Source organism: Saccopteryx leptura, chromosome 2 (genome assembly GCF_036850995.1).
Source record: "Saccopteryx leptura isolate mSacLep1 chromosome 2, mSacLep1_pri_phased_curated, whole genome shotgun sequence".
NCBI classification, from domain to species: domain Eukaryota; kingdom Metazoa; phylum Chordata; class Mammalia; order Chiroptera; family Emballonuridae; genus Saccopteryx; species Saccopteryx leptura.
In genome coordinates this window covers 112,038,278-112,056,910 of record NC_089504.1, presented here as the reverse complement: position 1 = coordinate 112,056,910, position 18,633 = coordinate 112,038,278, and the positions used below count along the sequence as shown (strand labels likewise).

The 18,633-nt window shown below is 39.7% G+C and overlaps 1 protein-coding gene across 1 annotated transcript in view; it reads right to left on the bottom strand.

Annotated features, from left to right (window-relative positions):
• RAB3IP (RAB3A interacting protein) overlaps nt 1–17,200 on the bottom strand; it is a 71,248-nt gene extending 54,048 nt beyond the window's left edge. The window contains exons 1-4 of the mRNA XM_066368542.1: nt 16,981–17,200; nt 16,150–16,284; nt 3,581–3,856; nt 2,228–2,486 (exon numbers count right to left, since the gene is read on the bottom strand). Coding sequence (XP_066224639.1) covers nt 2,228–2,486; nt 3,581–3,856; nt 16,150–16,160 — 546 coding nt within the window. The 5' untranslated portion in view covers nt 16,161–16,284; nt 16,981–17,200. The remainder of the gene's footprint in view (nt 1–2,227; nt 2,487–3,580; nt 3,857–16,149; nt 16,285–16,980) is intronic.
• Nucleotides 17,201–18,633: the final 1,433 nt, after the last annotated feature.

Below are 18,633 nucleotides of genomic sequence, written 5' to 3'. Positions count from 1 at the left end.
AAACCTCAGAAAAAGAACTCAAAAAAATAACCCCTTTTACAGTAGCAACAAAAAAATAAAATACCTAGGAATAAACAACAAAGAATGTAAAGGACCTATATACTGAAAACTACAAAGCATTATTAAAAGAAATTGAAAAAGACACAATGAAATGGAAAAATAATCCCTGTTTGTGGATAGGAAGAATAAATATAGTTAAAATGGCCATTATTACCCAAAGCAATATACAAATTTAATGCAATTCCCATCAAAATTCCAATGTCACTTTTTTAAAAAATGGAACAAAAAACCATCAGGTTTATATGGAACCATAAAAAACCTCGAATAACCAAAGTAATCCTAAGGGGGAAAAAAACCAAGCTGGATGCATTACAATACCTGACTTCAAACTATACTACAGAGCCATAGTAATCAAAACAGCATGGTACAGTACTGGCAGAAAAATAGACACACAGACCAATGGAACAGAATAGAGAGTCCAGATATAAAACCATATATATATGGTCAAATCATCTTTGTTAAAGGAGCCAAAAACACACAATGGAGAAAAGAAAGACTCTTCAATAAATAGTGCTGGGAAAATTGGAAAGCCACATGCAAAAGAATGAAACGACTACAGTTTATCTCCTTGCACAAAAATTAATTCAAAACGGATCAAAGACCTAACTATAAGATCTGAAACAATAAATTACATAGAAGAAAACATAGGTACTAAACTCATGGACCTTAGCCATAAAGAACATTTTATGAATTTGACTCCAAAGGCAAGGGAAGTAAAGGCAAAGATAAATGAATGGGATTATAGCAGACTAAGAAGCTTCTGCACAGCAAAAGAAACTGTCAACAAAACAAATAGGCAACCAACTAAATGGGAGATGATATTTTCAAACAACAGCTCAGATAAGGGACTAATATCCAAAATATATAAACAACTCACAAAACTCAGCAACAAACAATCAATCCAATAAAAAAAAAATGGGAAGAGGACATGAACAGACACTTCTCCCAAGAAAAAATACAAATGGCCAACAAATATATGAAAAAATGCTCATCATCATTAGCTGTCTGAGAAATGCAAATCAAAACTACAATGAAATACCACCTCACACCTGTTAGATTAGCCATTATCAACAACACAGGTAATAACAAGTGCTGGAGAGGCTATGGAGAAAAAGGAACCCTTATTCAATGTTGGTGGGAATGTAAATTAGTACAACCATTATGGAAGAAAGTATGGTGGTTCCTCAAAAAATTAAGAATAGAACTACCATATGACCCAGCAATCCCTCTACTGGGTACTACTCACAAAACTTGAAAACATGGGTACGTAGAGGATTGGATAAAGAAGATGTGGCACATATACACTATGAAATACTACTCAGCCATAAGAAATGATGGCATAGTATCATTTACAACAACATGTATATACCTTGATAACATTATACTGAGTGAAATAAGTAAGTCAGAAAAAGCTTAAGAACTGTATGATTCCATACATACGTGGGACACAAAATTGAGACTCATGGACATAAACTGGAGTGCAGTGGTTACCAGGGGAAGGGAAAGGTGGAGAGGGAGGCAGATGGGGGAAAGGGAAGGCTTAAAGAGAAACAAAATACAGGGTGACAGAGGATGATTTGACTTTGGGTGATGGGTATACAACATAATCGACTGGCCAAATGATGTGGAGATGTTTTCTCTAAATCTATGCACTCTGGTTGACCAATGTCACCCTGTTAAATTTAACTGTCTAAATAAAAAAAATTAAGAAATAAATAAGAAAATTCTCCAAGGTAAGACAGAAAATATTCAAACCCAGCTACAATATGAAGGTAATATTACTAAAACAATTCCTCAAAACAAAATGTCTTGGACTGAATGACTTCAAGTAAATGACCATAAAGTCAAACACACATAAGAAGGGAAAAATTGACACATGGAACATAACCCACCAAATATGCACTACAGATAATGCAAGATAGGAAGTAGGCAATGTAGGGGACAACGGAAGTTACAGAATCTCATTTTTCCAGTTAGTGTTCTTAGATGACCTTTACTACGCCATCAATTTCATAGATTCCTAAATGCTGCCCAACAGGAGCCAAGGCTGTGTTCATGTGAAGGACAAGTGCAGAAAAATGATGATTTCATTTGAGTTACCCCACTCCACGGAAAAATCTTAATTTCAAATATAATGTATGAAAGAATAAAAGATCTTTTTGCTTACCCTCTGAGCTTTTGCAAGTTCTTCTTTTAATCTTTCATAGCCCTTCTCTCTGACTTCCAAAACAGATGGGCTTCGTAAACGGGACAGACTATCGGTACTCAACCCGAAAATATCTTCACTGCCATCACAGGTTTCTGTTACAGTAGCACCCTGCAAAAACTCCCTCTCTGCACTGTAGTTGTCCTTTCTCGTAGTTAATTTAGTTAACCCAGCTGTTACTCCAGAGGTAGAGCAAGGTGCCAGGTCTGTAACATGGATGCTGCAAAAGAGGGTTCAGAAAACTTCAGCATATGCTCAAATATAACTGGCATAAACACAGGTCGAGAAACACTAAGGTCATAAACACACAGGTCTATCCAATTTGGTACCAGTATATTCAATTAATAGCATGTCTTTGGGCAAAGCTAACATATTTTAAGTCCTTAATAGTCACATGTGGCTAATAGCTATCATATTAGCAGAGAAACAGAACATTTTCATTGTCACAGAAAGTTCTACTGGATAGTGCTAGAACCGGGGTCAGCAAACTGAACAGGCTAAATTCCAGACTGCTGCCTGTTTTCGTATGGCATAAGCCAAAAATTATTTTTACATTTTCAATAGGTAAAATCAAATACTATGTTGTGGCACAAGAAAATCATATAAAATTCAAAACTCAACGGCTGCCATATGTAAAGTCTTATTGGAGCTTATTCATTTACATACTGTCTGTGGCTGCTTCTGCACATTTTTTTTTTTTTTTTTTTTTTTTCTAAAGTGAAACGCAGGGAGGCAGAGAGACAGACTGCTGCATGTGCCCGACTGGAATCCACCTGGCATGCCCACTAGGGGGTGATGCTCTGCCCATCCAGGCCGTTGCTCAGTTGCAACCGGAGCCATTCTAGCACCTGAGGCAGAGGTCATGGAGCCATTCTCAGCACCTGGGCCAACTTTGCTTCAATGAAGCCTTGGCTGAGGGAGGGGAAGAGAGAGATAGAGAGAAAGGAGAGGGAGAAGGGTAGAGCAGATGGGCGCTTCTCCTTTGTGCCCTGGCCGGGAATTGAACCTGGGACTTCCACACACCAGGCCAACACTCTACCACTGAGCCAATCAGCCAGGGCCACTGCTTCTGCACTTTCAACAGCAGAGTTGAATAGCTACAATAGAAACTGGCCCACGAAGCCTAAAATATTTACTATCTGGCCCTTTACATAAAGTTTGCAGACCCCTGCTTTCAAGCATTAACATGCATTGCTCCTCATGGACAAACTCTTATGATTCAAAATTTTTAAACATTAAAACTTAAAGTAACCAAGCAAACTGTCCATTTGTTTAATATGATACTTGAAACTAAGCATCCTGATGATCTCTTACCTGATACCAGGTATTTCCATACAATTTAAACGTCTGGGGGATGAATACACAGGCTGTGTAGGAAGGTCAGCAACATCTAAAGCATTAGCCTGGATAGGAGTAGAGCATAAAGATGAAGGGAGAGGCCGGTAGATGACACCTGGTGAGGTAGTCTGCTCTTGAGCTCCCGACTCATATACTCCAAGAAGGTCTGGAGAAGTAGGTGAAGCAAGGTTTACTTCATGGAAGCCTTCCAGGGGGTCATTAGCCATAGCAAAAGCCTCATCATAAGATAACCTATTGTTAAAACAAAAAGCAGGTAATTATTTTGAGACAGTGTCATTTTAAGTTAAATTATGATGCACAATTATAAAATGTGCTTAATAGTCCATTTATAGTAAGTATAAATTTACAATAAAGGTGGTAGCAAAGAAAACAAAACTACAATCATATAACATTTATTAAGTGACAGAGTATAAATACTACAAAAGGCCAGCATTCTGACTTAGAATAAACTTAAGATAGTTAATACTGTTAAAACGAGTCATAAGTAACAGTGAGAAATAGATAAAAGTTTGCTGGATATTTTTAACTTTGCTATCATGTGACATTGGTTAGAATAAGTAGAAGAGGCAGTAAAATATATATATATATATATTTAGATGTGACAGATCTAAGTCCAACTATCTGTTCTGTTCTGTTTGTGACTGTGGATGAGTCAGGGGTTTTGTTTTTTATTTTGAAATCATTTCAAATTTACTAAGAGCTACAGAGCTCTTATATACCTTTCATAAAGATTTAGAAACTTAACATTTTGGAACTGTTCAAGAATAGGTTTCAGACATGATGCCAATTATCCTCTGAATATCTTTTTTTTTTTTTTTCTTTTCATTTTTCCGAAGCTGGAAACAGAGAGGCAGTCAGACAGACTCCCACATGCACCCGACCGGGATCCACCCGGCATGCCCACCAGGGGGCAATGTTCTGCCCCTCTGGGGCGTCGCTCTGTTGCATCCAGAGCCATTCTAGCGCCTGAGGCAGAGGCCACAGAGCCATCCCCAGCGCCCGGGCCATCTTTGCTCCAATGGAGCCTCGGCTGCGGGACGGGAAGAGAGAGAGAGGAAGGAGAGGGGGAGGGATGGAGAAGCAGATGGGCACTTCTCCTGTGTGCCCTGGCCGGGAATTGAACCCGGGACTCCTGCACGCCAGGCCGACGCTCTACCGCTGGGCCAACTGGCCAGGGCCTCCCCTGAATATCTTAATGTAGATATTCTAAGTACAAGAACAATCTCCTAATCACAAAACCATCGTCAAAATCAGCAAGTTAATGCTGATCAATATTACAATCTAATCTATAGGCCCCAGTCAGTTTTTACTGATTGTCCCAATAATGTCCTTTACAGGCCTAGCATCCAATCTAGGATGATGTATTACATTTCTCTAAGCCTTAAATTTCTCCTCTGATGAGGTGAGAATGGGGATAACTATTACCTCCCTTCTCCAGTCTGCTGTGAGAATGAAGGGAGATAATCCACATGAAACACTTAGTCATACGCTATGTATCTGGCACACAGTATGGCCTCAAAAACATTTATCATAGTAAACCACTAACAATAACACATATGCTTCAGTTTCTCCATAAGCAAAAAATATTTCCCATAACTACTCAATTACCTCACGGAGATCACATAAAAACTACATTTTCCACTTGAAGAATGAATATAAAAGAAGTCTTATAAATCCTTTACTGATTTCCTGCTGCCTATAAAGTCCATACATACTAGCTTGAAAATCAAAGTCTTCTATTACCCGAACCCAACCTTTGCAATTTTTTCCTTCCTACAACAGTACTTGGATAATCTTAATACCTTCCCTGAGCTTCCTCAAATTACCAAACACAAGCACCAATGTAGCCCTAAACCTCATTAATTAAAAAAAAACAAAACTCATTTACTAAGCTGGAAATTTTTACTCTCATACCCTAAATAAAAAGTGTTAAAAATAAGCCAAGTAGCCTGACCAGGCAGTGGCGCAGTGGATAGAGCATCAGACTGCGATGCAGAGGACCCGGGTTCAAGACCCCGAGGTCGCCAGTTTGAGTGCGGGCTCATCTGGTTTGAGGAAGGGCCCACCAGCTTGAACCCAGGATCGCTGGCCCCAGCAAGGGGTTACTCGGTCTGCTGAAGGCCCACAGTCAAGGCACATATGAGAAAGCAATCAATGAACAACTAAGGTGTTGCAACGCGCAATGAAAAACTAATGATTGATGCTTCTCATCTCTCTCTGTTCCTGTCTGTCCCTGTCTATCCCTCTCTCTGACTCACTCTCTGTCTCTGTAAAAAATAAATAAATAAATAAAAATTAAAAAAAAAAATAAGCCAAGTAAAGAACAGCAAAGGCTGCTGTTAAATTGGGAAAAAAGAGAGCTGACTAAATATTTACATATTCCCTCAAAATTACAGATTACATGTCACAGACTTTCAATATACATACAAGCAATCAAAACTGTAACTACTGAATCTACAAATGACAAATTTCAAATCCAATTAATGCTTTCTTTATTGTAGCAAATAGTAATTTCAGTCCTCAAAATGAAAGGTGTCCTTGTTTTTTTGCCCAAGTACTCACTATGTCAAATGAAAGATCGATCATGTTAACAAGGAATTTAAAGTGTTAAATGTTCAATTAAAATTTATCATTTTTTCATTCAAGAGAATAACTTTCATTCCTTATTTGTAATACACACACAAATATACACCAAACATATCATCTAACCCTGAATATTTCATTTTCATTTGAATATATGTACTTGTGAATTCACTTTAAGATACTAAATAGGGTTTTTATCAAACTTTGACATTGTCAATAACTATTTCTGTATAGTACGTTCTTATATCCCATATACTTTTAATTCATCTCTCTACACCTTAAAGGGTCACCAAGTCATGAAATATGAAAGCATTTGTATTTCTGGAAATGCAAACATACAAATTCTATGGAGAAAAACTTAATATCTAGCAATATGATTATGTTCATTAAATCTATGGCCCAGCATGCCCACATTTAGGGCTGTATCCCAAAAATAAACTGGCAAAATAGAAAAGATACACGTAAGAACTAGCAATATTAGCAGAAGACTGACTACAGTCTTATAACAGCAAGACTAACTGAATAAACTAATGTACATCCTCATAATGAAGCACTACATACTGCCATGAAGTAATCTTGAGAATATACTGACAAGTTAAAAAAACAAAATAACATGTATAGTGAGCTACCTTTTATCTAGAAAAAAAGAAAATACAAATTTACTTATTTATATATCATATATACATATCTACATGTATATCTACTTACATTTTAGAAATAAATGAGGCCCTGGTTGATTGGCTCAGTGGTAGAGCGTTGTTGGCCCAGTGTGCAGAAGTCCTGGGTTTGATTCCCAGTCAATGCACACAAGAGAAGTGATTATCCGCTTCTCCATCCCTCCCCATTCTCTCTCTCTCTCTCTCCCCATCATGCAGCCATGGCTCATTAGTTCAAGCAGAGTTGGCCCCAGGCACTGAGATGATGCTAAAATAGTTTAACTGCCAAGCAACACAGCAATGGCCCCAAATGGGCAGAGCATCCCTCAAGTAGGGGGCCTGCCAGGTGGATAGTGATCGGGGTGCATATGGGCATGTCTCTCTTTTTCTCCTCCTCACTTAAAAAAAAAAAGTGGATGTATATGTCTGTGATGTGTGTGTGTGCACACACACACATAAAGGAACATTACTCAACCATGAAAAAGAATTGCCTTGCCATTTGTGAGAGAGAATACGGATAGACCTAGAGGGAACTGTGCTAAGTGAAATAAGTCAGAGAAAGGCAAACACTGTAGCATTTCACTTTTGTGTGGACTCTTAAATGAACAAACAGATTCATAGACACAGAAAAATTTAGTTTCTAGAGAGTTGAGCAATTGGGGTATGGGCAAAAAGGTAAAGGGAATTAAGAGGTATTGTAACATAAGTCAAGGTGATGTAAAGTACTGCATAGGGGGGGGACTTTTACTAACATTTATATATTTAGCAAATTTATACATATTATAATATTAGTATAAAGTAAGTATATTTAATATATTTTATCAATTATATTTATTCTAGTTGGAATGAAAGGATGATTGCCAGCTTTAACTCTTGAGGGCAAATCCTCAAATCCTTGGTACTATGTTCTAAACCTACAGGTATAAAAACAGATTCAGTGAGTGGCACATAGCCTCTAAGTAATAACCCTGAGGGCTGTGGAGAGGAAAGGAGGGAGAAAAGAATGTTTCAAGTAGAAGTAAAATAAAAGTTAAATTTTAAGTGCCAAAAAGGTGTCCAACAGATGAGTAAAGTAAGAAAATAGGATAGTATAGGACAGCCAACCTGCAGTGACACAGTGTATAAATCATCAACCTGGAACACTGAAGTTGCTGGTTCAAAACCCTGGGCTTTGCCAGTCAAAGCACACAAGAGAAGCAACTATGAGTTGGTGCTTCCCATTCCTCTTCTCACCCCTTATCTGAGTCCCCTCTCTCTAAAATCAATAAACAAAATATATGTATTAAAAAATAAAGAAAGCCTGACCTGTGGTGGCGCAGTGGGATAAAGCTCGACCTGGAAATGCTGAGGTCACCGGTTCGAAACCCTGGGCTTGCCTGGTCAAGGCACATATGGGAGTTTGCTTCCAGCTCCTCCCCCCTTCTCTCTCTCTGTCTCTCTCTCTTCTCTCTCCCTCTCTGTCTCTCTCTCTTCTCTCTCCCTCTCTGTCTCTCTCTCTCTCCCTCTCTCTCTTCTCTCTAAAAATGAATAAATAAAATAAAAAAAATAAAGAAAAAGAAAACAGGATAGGACAGTCAGGAAATGAGGGTTTGGCACTCATAAAACTAGCAAAGGAAGAAAAGACAAAAAATCAGGCTGGAGAAGCACACAAGTGATAGACCATTTAACATGGAAAACGTTACTCAGAATTTATCCTGAAGAAATTTTAGAAAGTGCTTATGTACTATAATATCACTAGAAAAAATGACTCCCAAGGCAATAAGGACTTTAACTGGAGAGCACTGATCAGAGGCAATTGGTTAAGAGATTAATTACTGCAACAGGCTAGGCAAGAGATTACGAGGATCTGATCTAATGCCAAGGTCATGTACTGCAAATGGAGACATACAGATGAAAAAGCATTCAAACAATTGCTTCAACTACATACACATACACATTATTACATTCTGTATGTGTGACATACACACATATACTTTATTCTAGTTACTCTTCACAACACCCCTCTGAAATGGTTCTTAGTTCTATTTTACAGACATAAAAACTGAGGCTCAAAAAAAAAAAGCCTGACCAGGTGTCAGACTGGGACATAGAGGACCCAGGTTTAAAACCCCGAGGTCTCTAGCTTGAGCACAGGTTCATCCGGCTTCAGTGCGAGGTCATTGGCTTGAGTGTGGGATCCTAGACATGACCCTGTGGTCACTGTTCGCTGGCTTGAGCCCAAGATCACTGGATTGAGCAAGGGGTCACTCACTGCGCTGTAGCACCCCAGTCAGGGCACATGAGAAGGCAATCAGTGAACAACTAAGGAGTTTTAACAAAGAACTGATGCTACTCATCTCTCTCCCTTCCTGTCTGTCCCTATCTGTCCCTCTCTCTACCTCTGCCACACACACACAAACCAAAAAAAAAAAACAAAAAAAAAAACCCAAGGCTCAGAGAGATTTATTAACTTTGTCACACTCTGTCAACAAATAATTGAGCTAGGATTCAAACCCTTGTGTGTCTGACTCTAACATTCGACTCAAGTACATCTAGGAATGACTTAAAAGTTAAAAATGATTGGAGAGGGAGGGGTAGGACTCAGATAAAGGTTAGTTAGATCAAGACAGAGGACCTCTTAAGGCAGGCCTCACCCAACTAACCATAGAAGTGAGCAAACCAAACAGAATACTGTTTAATCTCTGAACCCTGTCTTACTTCCAGAAAGAGAAGACTAAAGTTTCTCTAATACACTGCTATTGACATGAGCATTTGTTATGGCTTTCTGTTTTCTCTTCTTTTTTCCTATATTCTTTTTGGTATCATTATTTCCTTCTCTATTTTGTTGCTATCCTAAAATTTAAAATACTTTTTTCAACTCCTTATAGAATTTAGGAGGAAGACTAGCATATAAATAAAAATAAACAGAAAATTTTGTTAGAGTGGCCATATTTTTTATTTTCATGTATTAAAAAAAAGTGTGGATAATTTGATACTCAGGATTTAGTGTGAATTTTTAAATATATAATAGTACTGTAGAGCTAACTATCTTTGTCTTTTAGAAATATATACTGAAATATTTACATATTAAATTATACAATTCCTGGAATTTGTTCAAAATAATACAGGAGGGGGAAAAGTGTATGAGGCAGAACCACTACTGACGGATACCAGAGCTAGATGATGGGAATTTTGAGGTTCATTACACTTTTAAGTCTATTTACTTTATATAAAATTCTCCATAATTAGAAACCTTTTGAGATGTATTCAAATACTACATAAAGAGAAAATAAAACAAAAAAGTGTGTCTGTTTGTATATATAAACCATTTTCTCATTAACATTCATTATAATTTTAAAGTTGATTTTCCAAATATTTGAGTTGCAACCAAAGAAGTTCACATTTAAATTTCAAGAAGCATTCTATGTTTAAGTGTGGATTTAATTAATAACCCAAGGGAAAATTTAGTCAGATGGTCAATGAAGTTACATAATCTTCCCACTCTTATTAACGTAGACCACAAATTAATTTCCACAAATATGCATAATTTGACATATTTAGAGATGTTAATTACTGCAAATTCTTTTTATTTATTTATTTTTTAGTTTTTATTTTTAATTTTGATGGGGTGACATTGATAAATCAGGGTACATATGTTCAGAGAAAACATCTCCAGGTTATTTTGACATTTAATTATGTTGCATACTCATCACTCAAAGTCAAATTGTCTTTGTATTCCGTCACCTTCTATCTGGTTTTCTTGGTGCCCCTCCCCTCTCCCCATTCCCTCCCCCCCAACCACCACACTCTTGTCCATGTCTCTGAGTCTCATTTTTATGTCCCACTTATGTATGGGATCATATAGTTCTTAGTTTTTTTCTAACTCACTTATTTCACTCAATATAATGTTATCAAGGTCCATCTATGACTGCAAATTCTTAAATGAAGGGGTTTCAAAAAAAATGCTCAGTACTTGTTGGGTTACTTATATTGTATTTAATTACAAAACCTTATAACAAATATTTTTTTAATAATTTTGCAAGTTTCTCTTTCTTAATAGTGGGAACCTCCTTATTTTGTATATGAAAGAATATATATCAACTAAACATTCAATAGGCACTGAAGGATTAAAATAAGTAAATAATAAGAGCCCTTAGAGAGGGGATAAACAGCAAAACAATGAGGAGTAGAGACAGTGATTACAGGCTACCGTTCCTGGCGGTGGGGGAGACATATACAACAGTACTTGAGATAGTATTAAGACTCGAGAAACTGAGTTTTCAAAGTCTGGAAAAATCGGAGCATTTTTATCAAACTAGCATCATAAAATATTCCTTCTAGTTCACATTCTGTCACTGACTAGCTGTGTGAACTTGGACAAGTCACTTAATTTCTCTAACTTCAAACATAATTCTCTTCCCAACAGGAAATTAATACACACTTATTGTTTTTTCAAACTTACTGTGGTTGTTCATCCATATTTTATCCCTGTCAATCAAGTGCCCAAAACAAATACAGCTAGTGCTCGACTTACGACCACGATTGGTTCCAACAGAACGGTCGTAACACGATTTGGTCGTAAGTTGAGTAGGCTATATGTACAGTACTGTGAAATGAGTTATAAAAATCTTTAAGTCATATTTTATCATAATTTTCTTTCATTATTGTTATATATATATCATAATTTTCTTTGTTCATTTTATGCCATTTGTATCATCTCTACACCATTTTGTTTCTTACTTTTACATTCGTCAGGTTTAAGTAAAACACTGCATTACCAGTACAACTGGTTTACTATTTGCAAAGACAATTTCCTCTTGGTAGACATCTTGGGAGGGGTTTGATGAAAAATATCCAAGATACAAAACACAAATTGCTGTACCGAGTCTGGAATAACAGTTGAAACGGTGCACTGCCGGAAGCCAGTCCGCACTGTCATACGCCCAGCTGAGCAACGTTTGCGCTGCCAGACGCGGAGCAGTCGTGGCAATTGTGGTTGTAAACTCGAATGGTCGTAAGTTGCATAGGTCATAAGTTGATCAATATCTGTACTCAATACTTTTATTTTTTTCTAGATACATCAAATTACAATCCATGTATTTAATTGGTTCTACGCAACCATCTGTAAGCTCCTTGATGCTCTTAGGGCACTCGCACATTCTTGAATAGTTTCTTTTACAAGACTGTCAATTCATACACTTATATGTAGAACTTCCTCAATTTCCATTGTTTACTGTTACAACCCTGTTGTTAACTACAAGCAACAAATCTCCCATAAATCTGAACTAGTTCAATAATTTTTATTCTTTTTCCTTTGATCCAAATAATTTTAGTTTATGGCTATAGCTATTTAATTTTGTGTGGCTGATATCTTAAGATAAATCAAGATTACTTTTTCACTTTTTTCTATATGTAAGTTAAGCTTATGAAACTACCTCATTTCATTCTAAGCTGAAAAGGAAAGCAGAAGGGAAAAACAAAGATGGCAAGTTAATGCTACATGATATAAGTATCCCTCTCTTCCTTCCCTTAGAATCCCCTCAATTCTCATCTGAACATTCATTTCCATTTCTACTGCTAGATCAATTTCTATATATTCTAACTTTCTTACCCTGACCATCCATCACTAAACACAGTATAGTACCTACTGGGTTTCAGGACCAATACTAAAGCTATAAAATAGGTTAAGATGACTTAATCCCTGTGCTCAAAGCATGCATATACTAAGAGACCTCCTTGTCATTAACATTACAAATGCAATATAAATATCAAAACTATGTAATACTAAAATACAGACATGTACTCAGTGCTCTGGAAGCATAAAAGAAAAAAATAATGTACTACCTGTCAAAAAGCTAAGAATCATCAGATCAGAAAAGAGAAACTAGTTAGAAATTAGTTTTCCGCCTGACCAGGAAGTGGCGCAGTGGATAGAGCATCACCTGGGACACAGAAGACCCAGGTTTGAAACCCCAAGGTCACTGGCTTGAGCACGGGCTCACCAGCTTGAGGGCGGGGTCACTGGCTTGAGCATGGGATCATAGACATGACCTCATGGTCACTAGCTTAAGCCCAAAGGTCACTGGCTTGAAGCTGAAGGTTGCTGGCTTGAGCAAGGGGTCAATGACTTGGCTATAGCCCCCTGGATCAAGGCACATATGAGAAAGCAATCAATGGGCCCTGGCCGGGTGGCTCAGTGGTAGAGTATCAGCCTGGCATGTGGATGTCCCACGTTTGATTCCCAGTCAGGGCACATAGGAGAAGCAACCATCTGCTTCTCCACCCCTCCCCCTTTCACTTCTCTCTCTCTCTCTCTCTTCCCCTCCCACAACCATGGCTTGGTTGGAGCAGTTGGACCTGGGTGCTGAGGATGGCTCCATGGCCTTTTGGCAGGCACTAAAATAGCTTGGTTGCCGAGCAACGGAGCAACAGCCCCAGATGGACATAGCATTGCCCCATAGGGGGGATTGCCAGGTGGATCCCAGTCAGGGTGCATGCAAGAGTCTGTCAAGCTGCCTCCCCGCTTCTCACTTAAGGAAAAAAGAAAACAATCAATGAACAACTAAGGTGCTGCAACAAAGAACTGATGCTTCTCATCTCACTCCCTTCCTGTCTATCCCTCTCTCTGTCTCTTTTGTTAAAAAAAAAATTGACTTTTCAAAGCTCAGATATTTTATCTTTAAGATATTACATACATTTAAATAATTAATTTAGTAACCAATTTACTACCCTTTGTTGAACTGTATCCTAACCAGAACTAGGTTTAGGATAGGACAAAGGCTCAGGATATCCTCAAAGCTTTCCCTCATTACCTCAACACACACATATTTCCATCCCACTACTCATCCTTCTTTCCTCCTCAGTGTCCAACTACTCTAGCACTTTGTCTCATTTTTCACTCATTAAAATTACAAGGATGTGTGTGTGTGTATGTGTGTGTGTGTGTGTGTGTGTGTGTATAAAGTGCCTGCTAAATTTTGAGGAACTTATAAAAGATATGGAAATGATTATATGGCCTACATTCCAGACCTCTTATGAATACTTTCCTTTAACCCCCACTGTGACTTGCAGAGCAGATGCTCAATAAGCATTTGATTTAAAAACTTCTTAGGGCACATGAAGAATTACTTATTACACTAACATTATCTCATAAAAGGTAAGTAAAAAACAATTCTTCAGCATTACAACCTACACATGAGGAAGCAGTGGAGTGCAGAGGTTAAAAGCATGGATATTAAAGACAAATTGCGTGACTTCTAATCTAGCTTTGTGACCCTGAGCAAGCTACATCTCTCAGTTCCTCAATTTTCTCAACTATAGAATGAGATAGAATTAGGGATTACTTCTAGGTCACTGTGATTATAAATGGGTATAGTGCTTAGACCAGAGCCTGATAGATGGTAAGCTCTATATTCAATAGTAGTAATAGCATTGGTATCACCTTAATCAGAAAACTTGGATATTTTTTAACCAGCAATTCAAATGATAACACCTTTCATCTTTGTGCCTCCTTATAGTTACAAAACTTTTACAGAAGGTGTAGATCAGGAATAGAAGAAACAAGCATGTTAAAAGTTCCACTTTGGCCAGTCACATTTAGTTTTTAATCCTAGCTCTGCCAATAATCAAGTATATATATACCACTGAAAAGTAAACACAGGCAAGTTATTCCAACTCTCTGAGCCTCAACTTTCTCATTTGTAAAATGCAATACCGCCATGTATATCCCAGGAATGCCTCAAGGTATGAGGAGTCAAGGTACCTAGAACAACAAACACAGTGTCTGGCACACTGTCACGCTTATATTTTTGCTCCTTCTACCCACTCCCCACATCTCATAAGAGTATCTCATTTAATTCTCATCCCACTATTATAAAGTTCATATTAGGCCAAACCACATGAAAAACAGTCGACTATGAGCAAATTCATATGGTTCAATCTAATACTTCATCATTCACAAATAGAGAAAATAAGCTCAGGGAAGTTAAATAATTTACTCTAGGTCATATGCACAGTATGTAATGGAGCTAAAATTTAAAAAAAAAAACAGATTTAATAATTTTCATGTGGCTAGCTTACTAACTGGTTCAATGTGTCCCACTCAGGATGGGAAAAAAGAAGGTATATTAACCACAATAATACATGTAAAACTACTATAACCTATGTGTTTTTGTTCTGCCATGTTACAAATGATGGAGAACTGTATTTCTAAGAATCCTTTCATTTTTTAAATTTTACTTATTGATTTAAGAAAGGGGGAAGAGAGAAAAAGAGATAATAGAAACATTGACCTGTTCCTATATGTGCTCCGACTGGGGATTGAACCTACAACCTTTGCATATCAGGACAATGCTCCAACCATCCAAGCCATCTGGCCAGGGCACTAAGAACTTTTAATTTCAAAATTATTTGTGGAGTATCTACGAGTGTGTTTGGGGGGAGGAGGGTAAGGCAAGTTAGAAGAAAAACTATTGAAGGAAGAATATAAATAACTACATTAATTCAAAAAAGTACAATTGGATCTAATCAGAAACCTCACTAATTACAAAGCTCATAAGCCTCTGAACATCAAATAGCTATCCTGGTGAAAGGTCAGACGTTTTCAATACCATGGATGAGTTGTTTGCCAAACATATGAGAAAGAGTTATAGTAACTGTACCCACTTTGATTCAAAAAGGTTAGCACTAATATATAACTTTTCTGTAGTGAAAAAGGAAAAAAATTAAAAGGCTTTTCTTCTAACTGGTAGAAATACACTATTATAGTAAAATTGTATATAACTGCTAAATTTATTTCAATACACTTCACAAGGGCTTTAGTATTAGATTAAGCCATATTTGGGGTACAATGTCTGTCTAAACATAATGCACAGTACTGGTAAATAACAAACGTTAACGGAACAAGACCACATAAAACTGGTAGAATATTTAGCAACATAAAACATTCACTATGATTGGTCTACAAACCTATTGTCTCTTTTCTCCCTGATTTGAGAATGACAATTCACCTTTAAAACAAAAACTATACAAACAACAAAATAAGAATGAGGATAATGAATAGAAACTGGGCTTTCAATCGAGTTACAATAAAACAGTTTTGTTCTAATCCTCTTATTGGCCTCTCCAATTATATAAGCATTCCACCACGGCAAAAGATTAAAGGGCTTTTTCCACAGTGAAAGAAACTGGAGGGGGAAACGTGAGAGTGTGAAACAGGTAGCTCAGGAATATGCTACATTTCCTCCAAACTAAACTGCCTCCTAGTAATTAGTATTAAGTCAGCGCTCTTAATGTACAAGACCTTACCCTTTAGCCATTGCAAATTTTTTAAGACTCCCATAGCATCTGGCCACTCTTCACGTGCTGCAGATCTCACCTAACATCACTTCCAGAATCCAGTAAGTTCGCTTTCCCCCCGGCGGTCGGAGCGAGTTGTCATCGCTGGAAAAAGCAGTGTGATTACAATCTTGTCTGTGCAGCTTGCCTCAACTCCCCGAGACAAAAGTCTGGCTGAAGCCCGCCGCCTCCTACGGCGCGACTGCGCGCGGCTGCTCTTGCCCACCAGGTTTCGCCGAAACCTCCCGAGGGTGACCTCTACGCCTCGGGACGGAGCCTCACACTTCGCTCACCGCGACCCCGGGTCCACGCCTAACCTTCACCCCGCTCCACCCTCGCGCTGAGCCGGGCTCCAGACTCATTCGGCAACTCTGTTTAGACCCCGTCCGCGACCCTGAGCCCCAGCCCCCGGCCGCGCGCGGCCCGCCGACAGGTAACTGGGCTTCGGGCTCCCAGCCTCCGGACCTCGGGACCGCGCAGTTAATAAGTAACGCGCCCGCCCGTACCTGGGGGGAGGGGGGGGAGACGAGCCGCCGACACCCGCCGCCCGCCGGCGGCCCCTAGCCGCCTAGATGCCCAAAGCCCCGCGCCGCCGGAGGCTCCCGGAGGGCCGGAGCCGGCGTGCCGAAGCAGGGTAGCGCTCGCCGGGCCGGGTCAGCCGGGCCGTATCTCCGCGCGCCGCGCCAGTTCTGCACCTGCCACGGCCGCCCTCCAGGCCGGCTCGCCGGAGGCAGGCGCGCGGCTGCCGGTGGGGGGCGGTGCTCTGCGCCCCGGGCCTCTCGCCCGCGCGGCCGCACTCACCTGACGAACCCACGGCGGCCGCGGCTCGCGCTCAGAGACGCTCGCGGAGCCGCACAGAGCGCGCTCCAAAGCGGCGAAAAGCGGAGGAGGGCGGACAGCCGACGCCGCTACACTCTGCCGGGGCAGGTACCCTGCGCTGGGAGCTGCTGCGGGAGTGCGGGACTGCGCCTGCGCCGGGAGCGGAGCCCGGGGCCCGGAGCGGCCAGGCCCGTGCAGGGAAGGCGGGGCTGGAGGCGGGGCTGGAGGCGGGGCGGGGTGGGGCCTGAAGGGCAGACGCGCTTCCGCGCCCCCTGGCTCCAGGCGGGGCTCTTCGCAGGTGCCGGGGCGGAGGCCCCAGGTGCCACTGCGAGCGGTTTCCCTGGGAACGAAAGCTAGCCGGTGCTAAGATGTGTCTCTCTGGGTTCGACAGGCGGTCTCTCGTTCACTTCAAGTGTGCTAGGCTCACCGGGCGTCGGAAAAGGAACCTTCGATTTGAATCGAGGACTGCTAGAACCAACCTGCAACTTGGTGTCGGTATATCTATACCTTAAGACATCTACGTCTGTCTTGTCGGGAGGGGGGAGGAGAGGAGGGAAAGTCTGGTAGAACCCGGATCCTGTCATTCCAGCCGCTGCTAGAGTATTCGAGAATGTCGTTTCTGAAGCTGCCTTCTTTCATCTTTTGTGTCAACTATCACTTTGCTATCAAACTTCCACCCTACTTTAGGTCTTCCAAGTAGGAAAACTGAAGATACCGAACCAAGCTCCCAAAATCTGGTCAAAAAGAGGCAGTCACCCTGTGTGTCTCTATGTTTAGTAAAACGGATACGTGCAGTTTACATGATGCACATAAGGAACAACAGGCCCACCATTCTGTTTATTGACCTTTCAGAGGCAGTGAAAAGTAGGTTATGTGTATGTCCATAGGAATCAAAATTCCTGCATCTGAATTTGCCATCTCTAGATGGTGGGACCTTATGCAAATTGATCTCTAATAGCTCCAATTTTCTCATCAGTAAATGGGGATAGTTAAGAATACCTACCTCACTGAGTCGTTGAGAGTTTAAATGGTTAAAACATGTAAAACAGTGTAGTGTACTGTATGATACAGAGTAACTAATGAATATTAGTATTAATTATTAATAACATTGTTACTATTATCACCCACTTATAATCCAAAGAGAAACCTAGAAAGTCATTTTTATGCTTTTATACCACATCTCCAATATACCAAGTCCTATTCATTCTAATTTATAAATAATTCTTAAATCTATCCCATCTCATATTTACTGCCATTAAATATGACCTTCCTCATTAATGGACTCCTAACTATTCTTCTATATGCTATGATGTTCATGTCACATCATGAATGAAAGTCATTCATTCATTCAAATATTTATTGTGCTCCATCTATGTGCTTACTGCTGGGCATGGGGACAGAGAAACCATTACACACAATCTCTACCACAAACACTCAAACATAGTGAGGCAAATATGTGACTAACAACTAAGTGGAATCAATAAACTCATATAGAGTGTACTACTTGGGTTCCCCAGTCTTGCCATACTCTCTCAAGCATCCTGTTTTTGCATATGCTGCTCCTTTTTCTTGTTATAGCCTGACCTGCCACCTCTTCCTTACCTACCTAATTCCTGTTTACCCTTCATTGTTCAT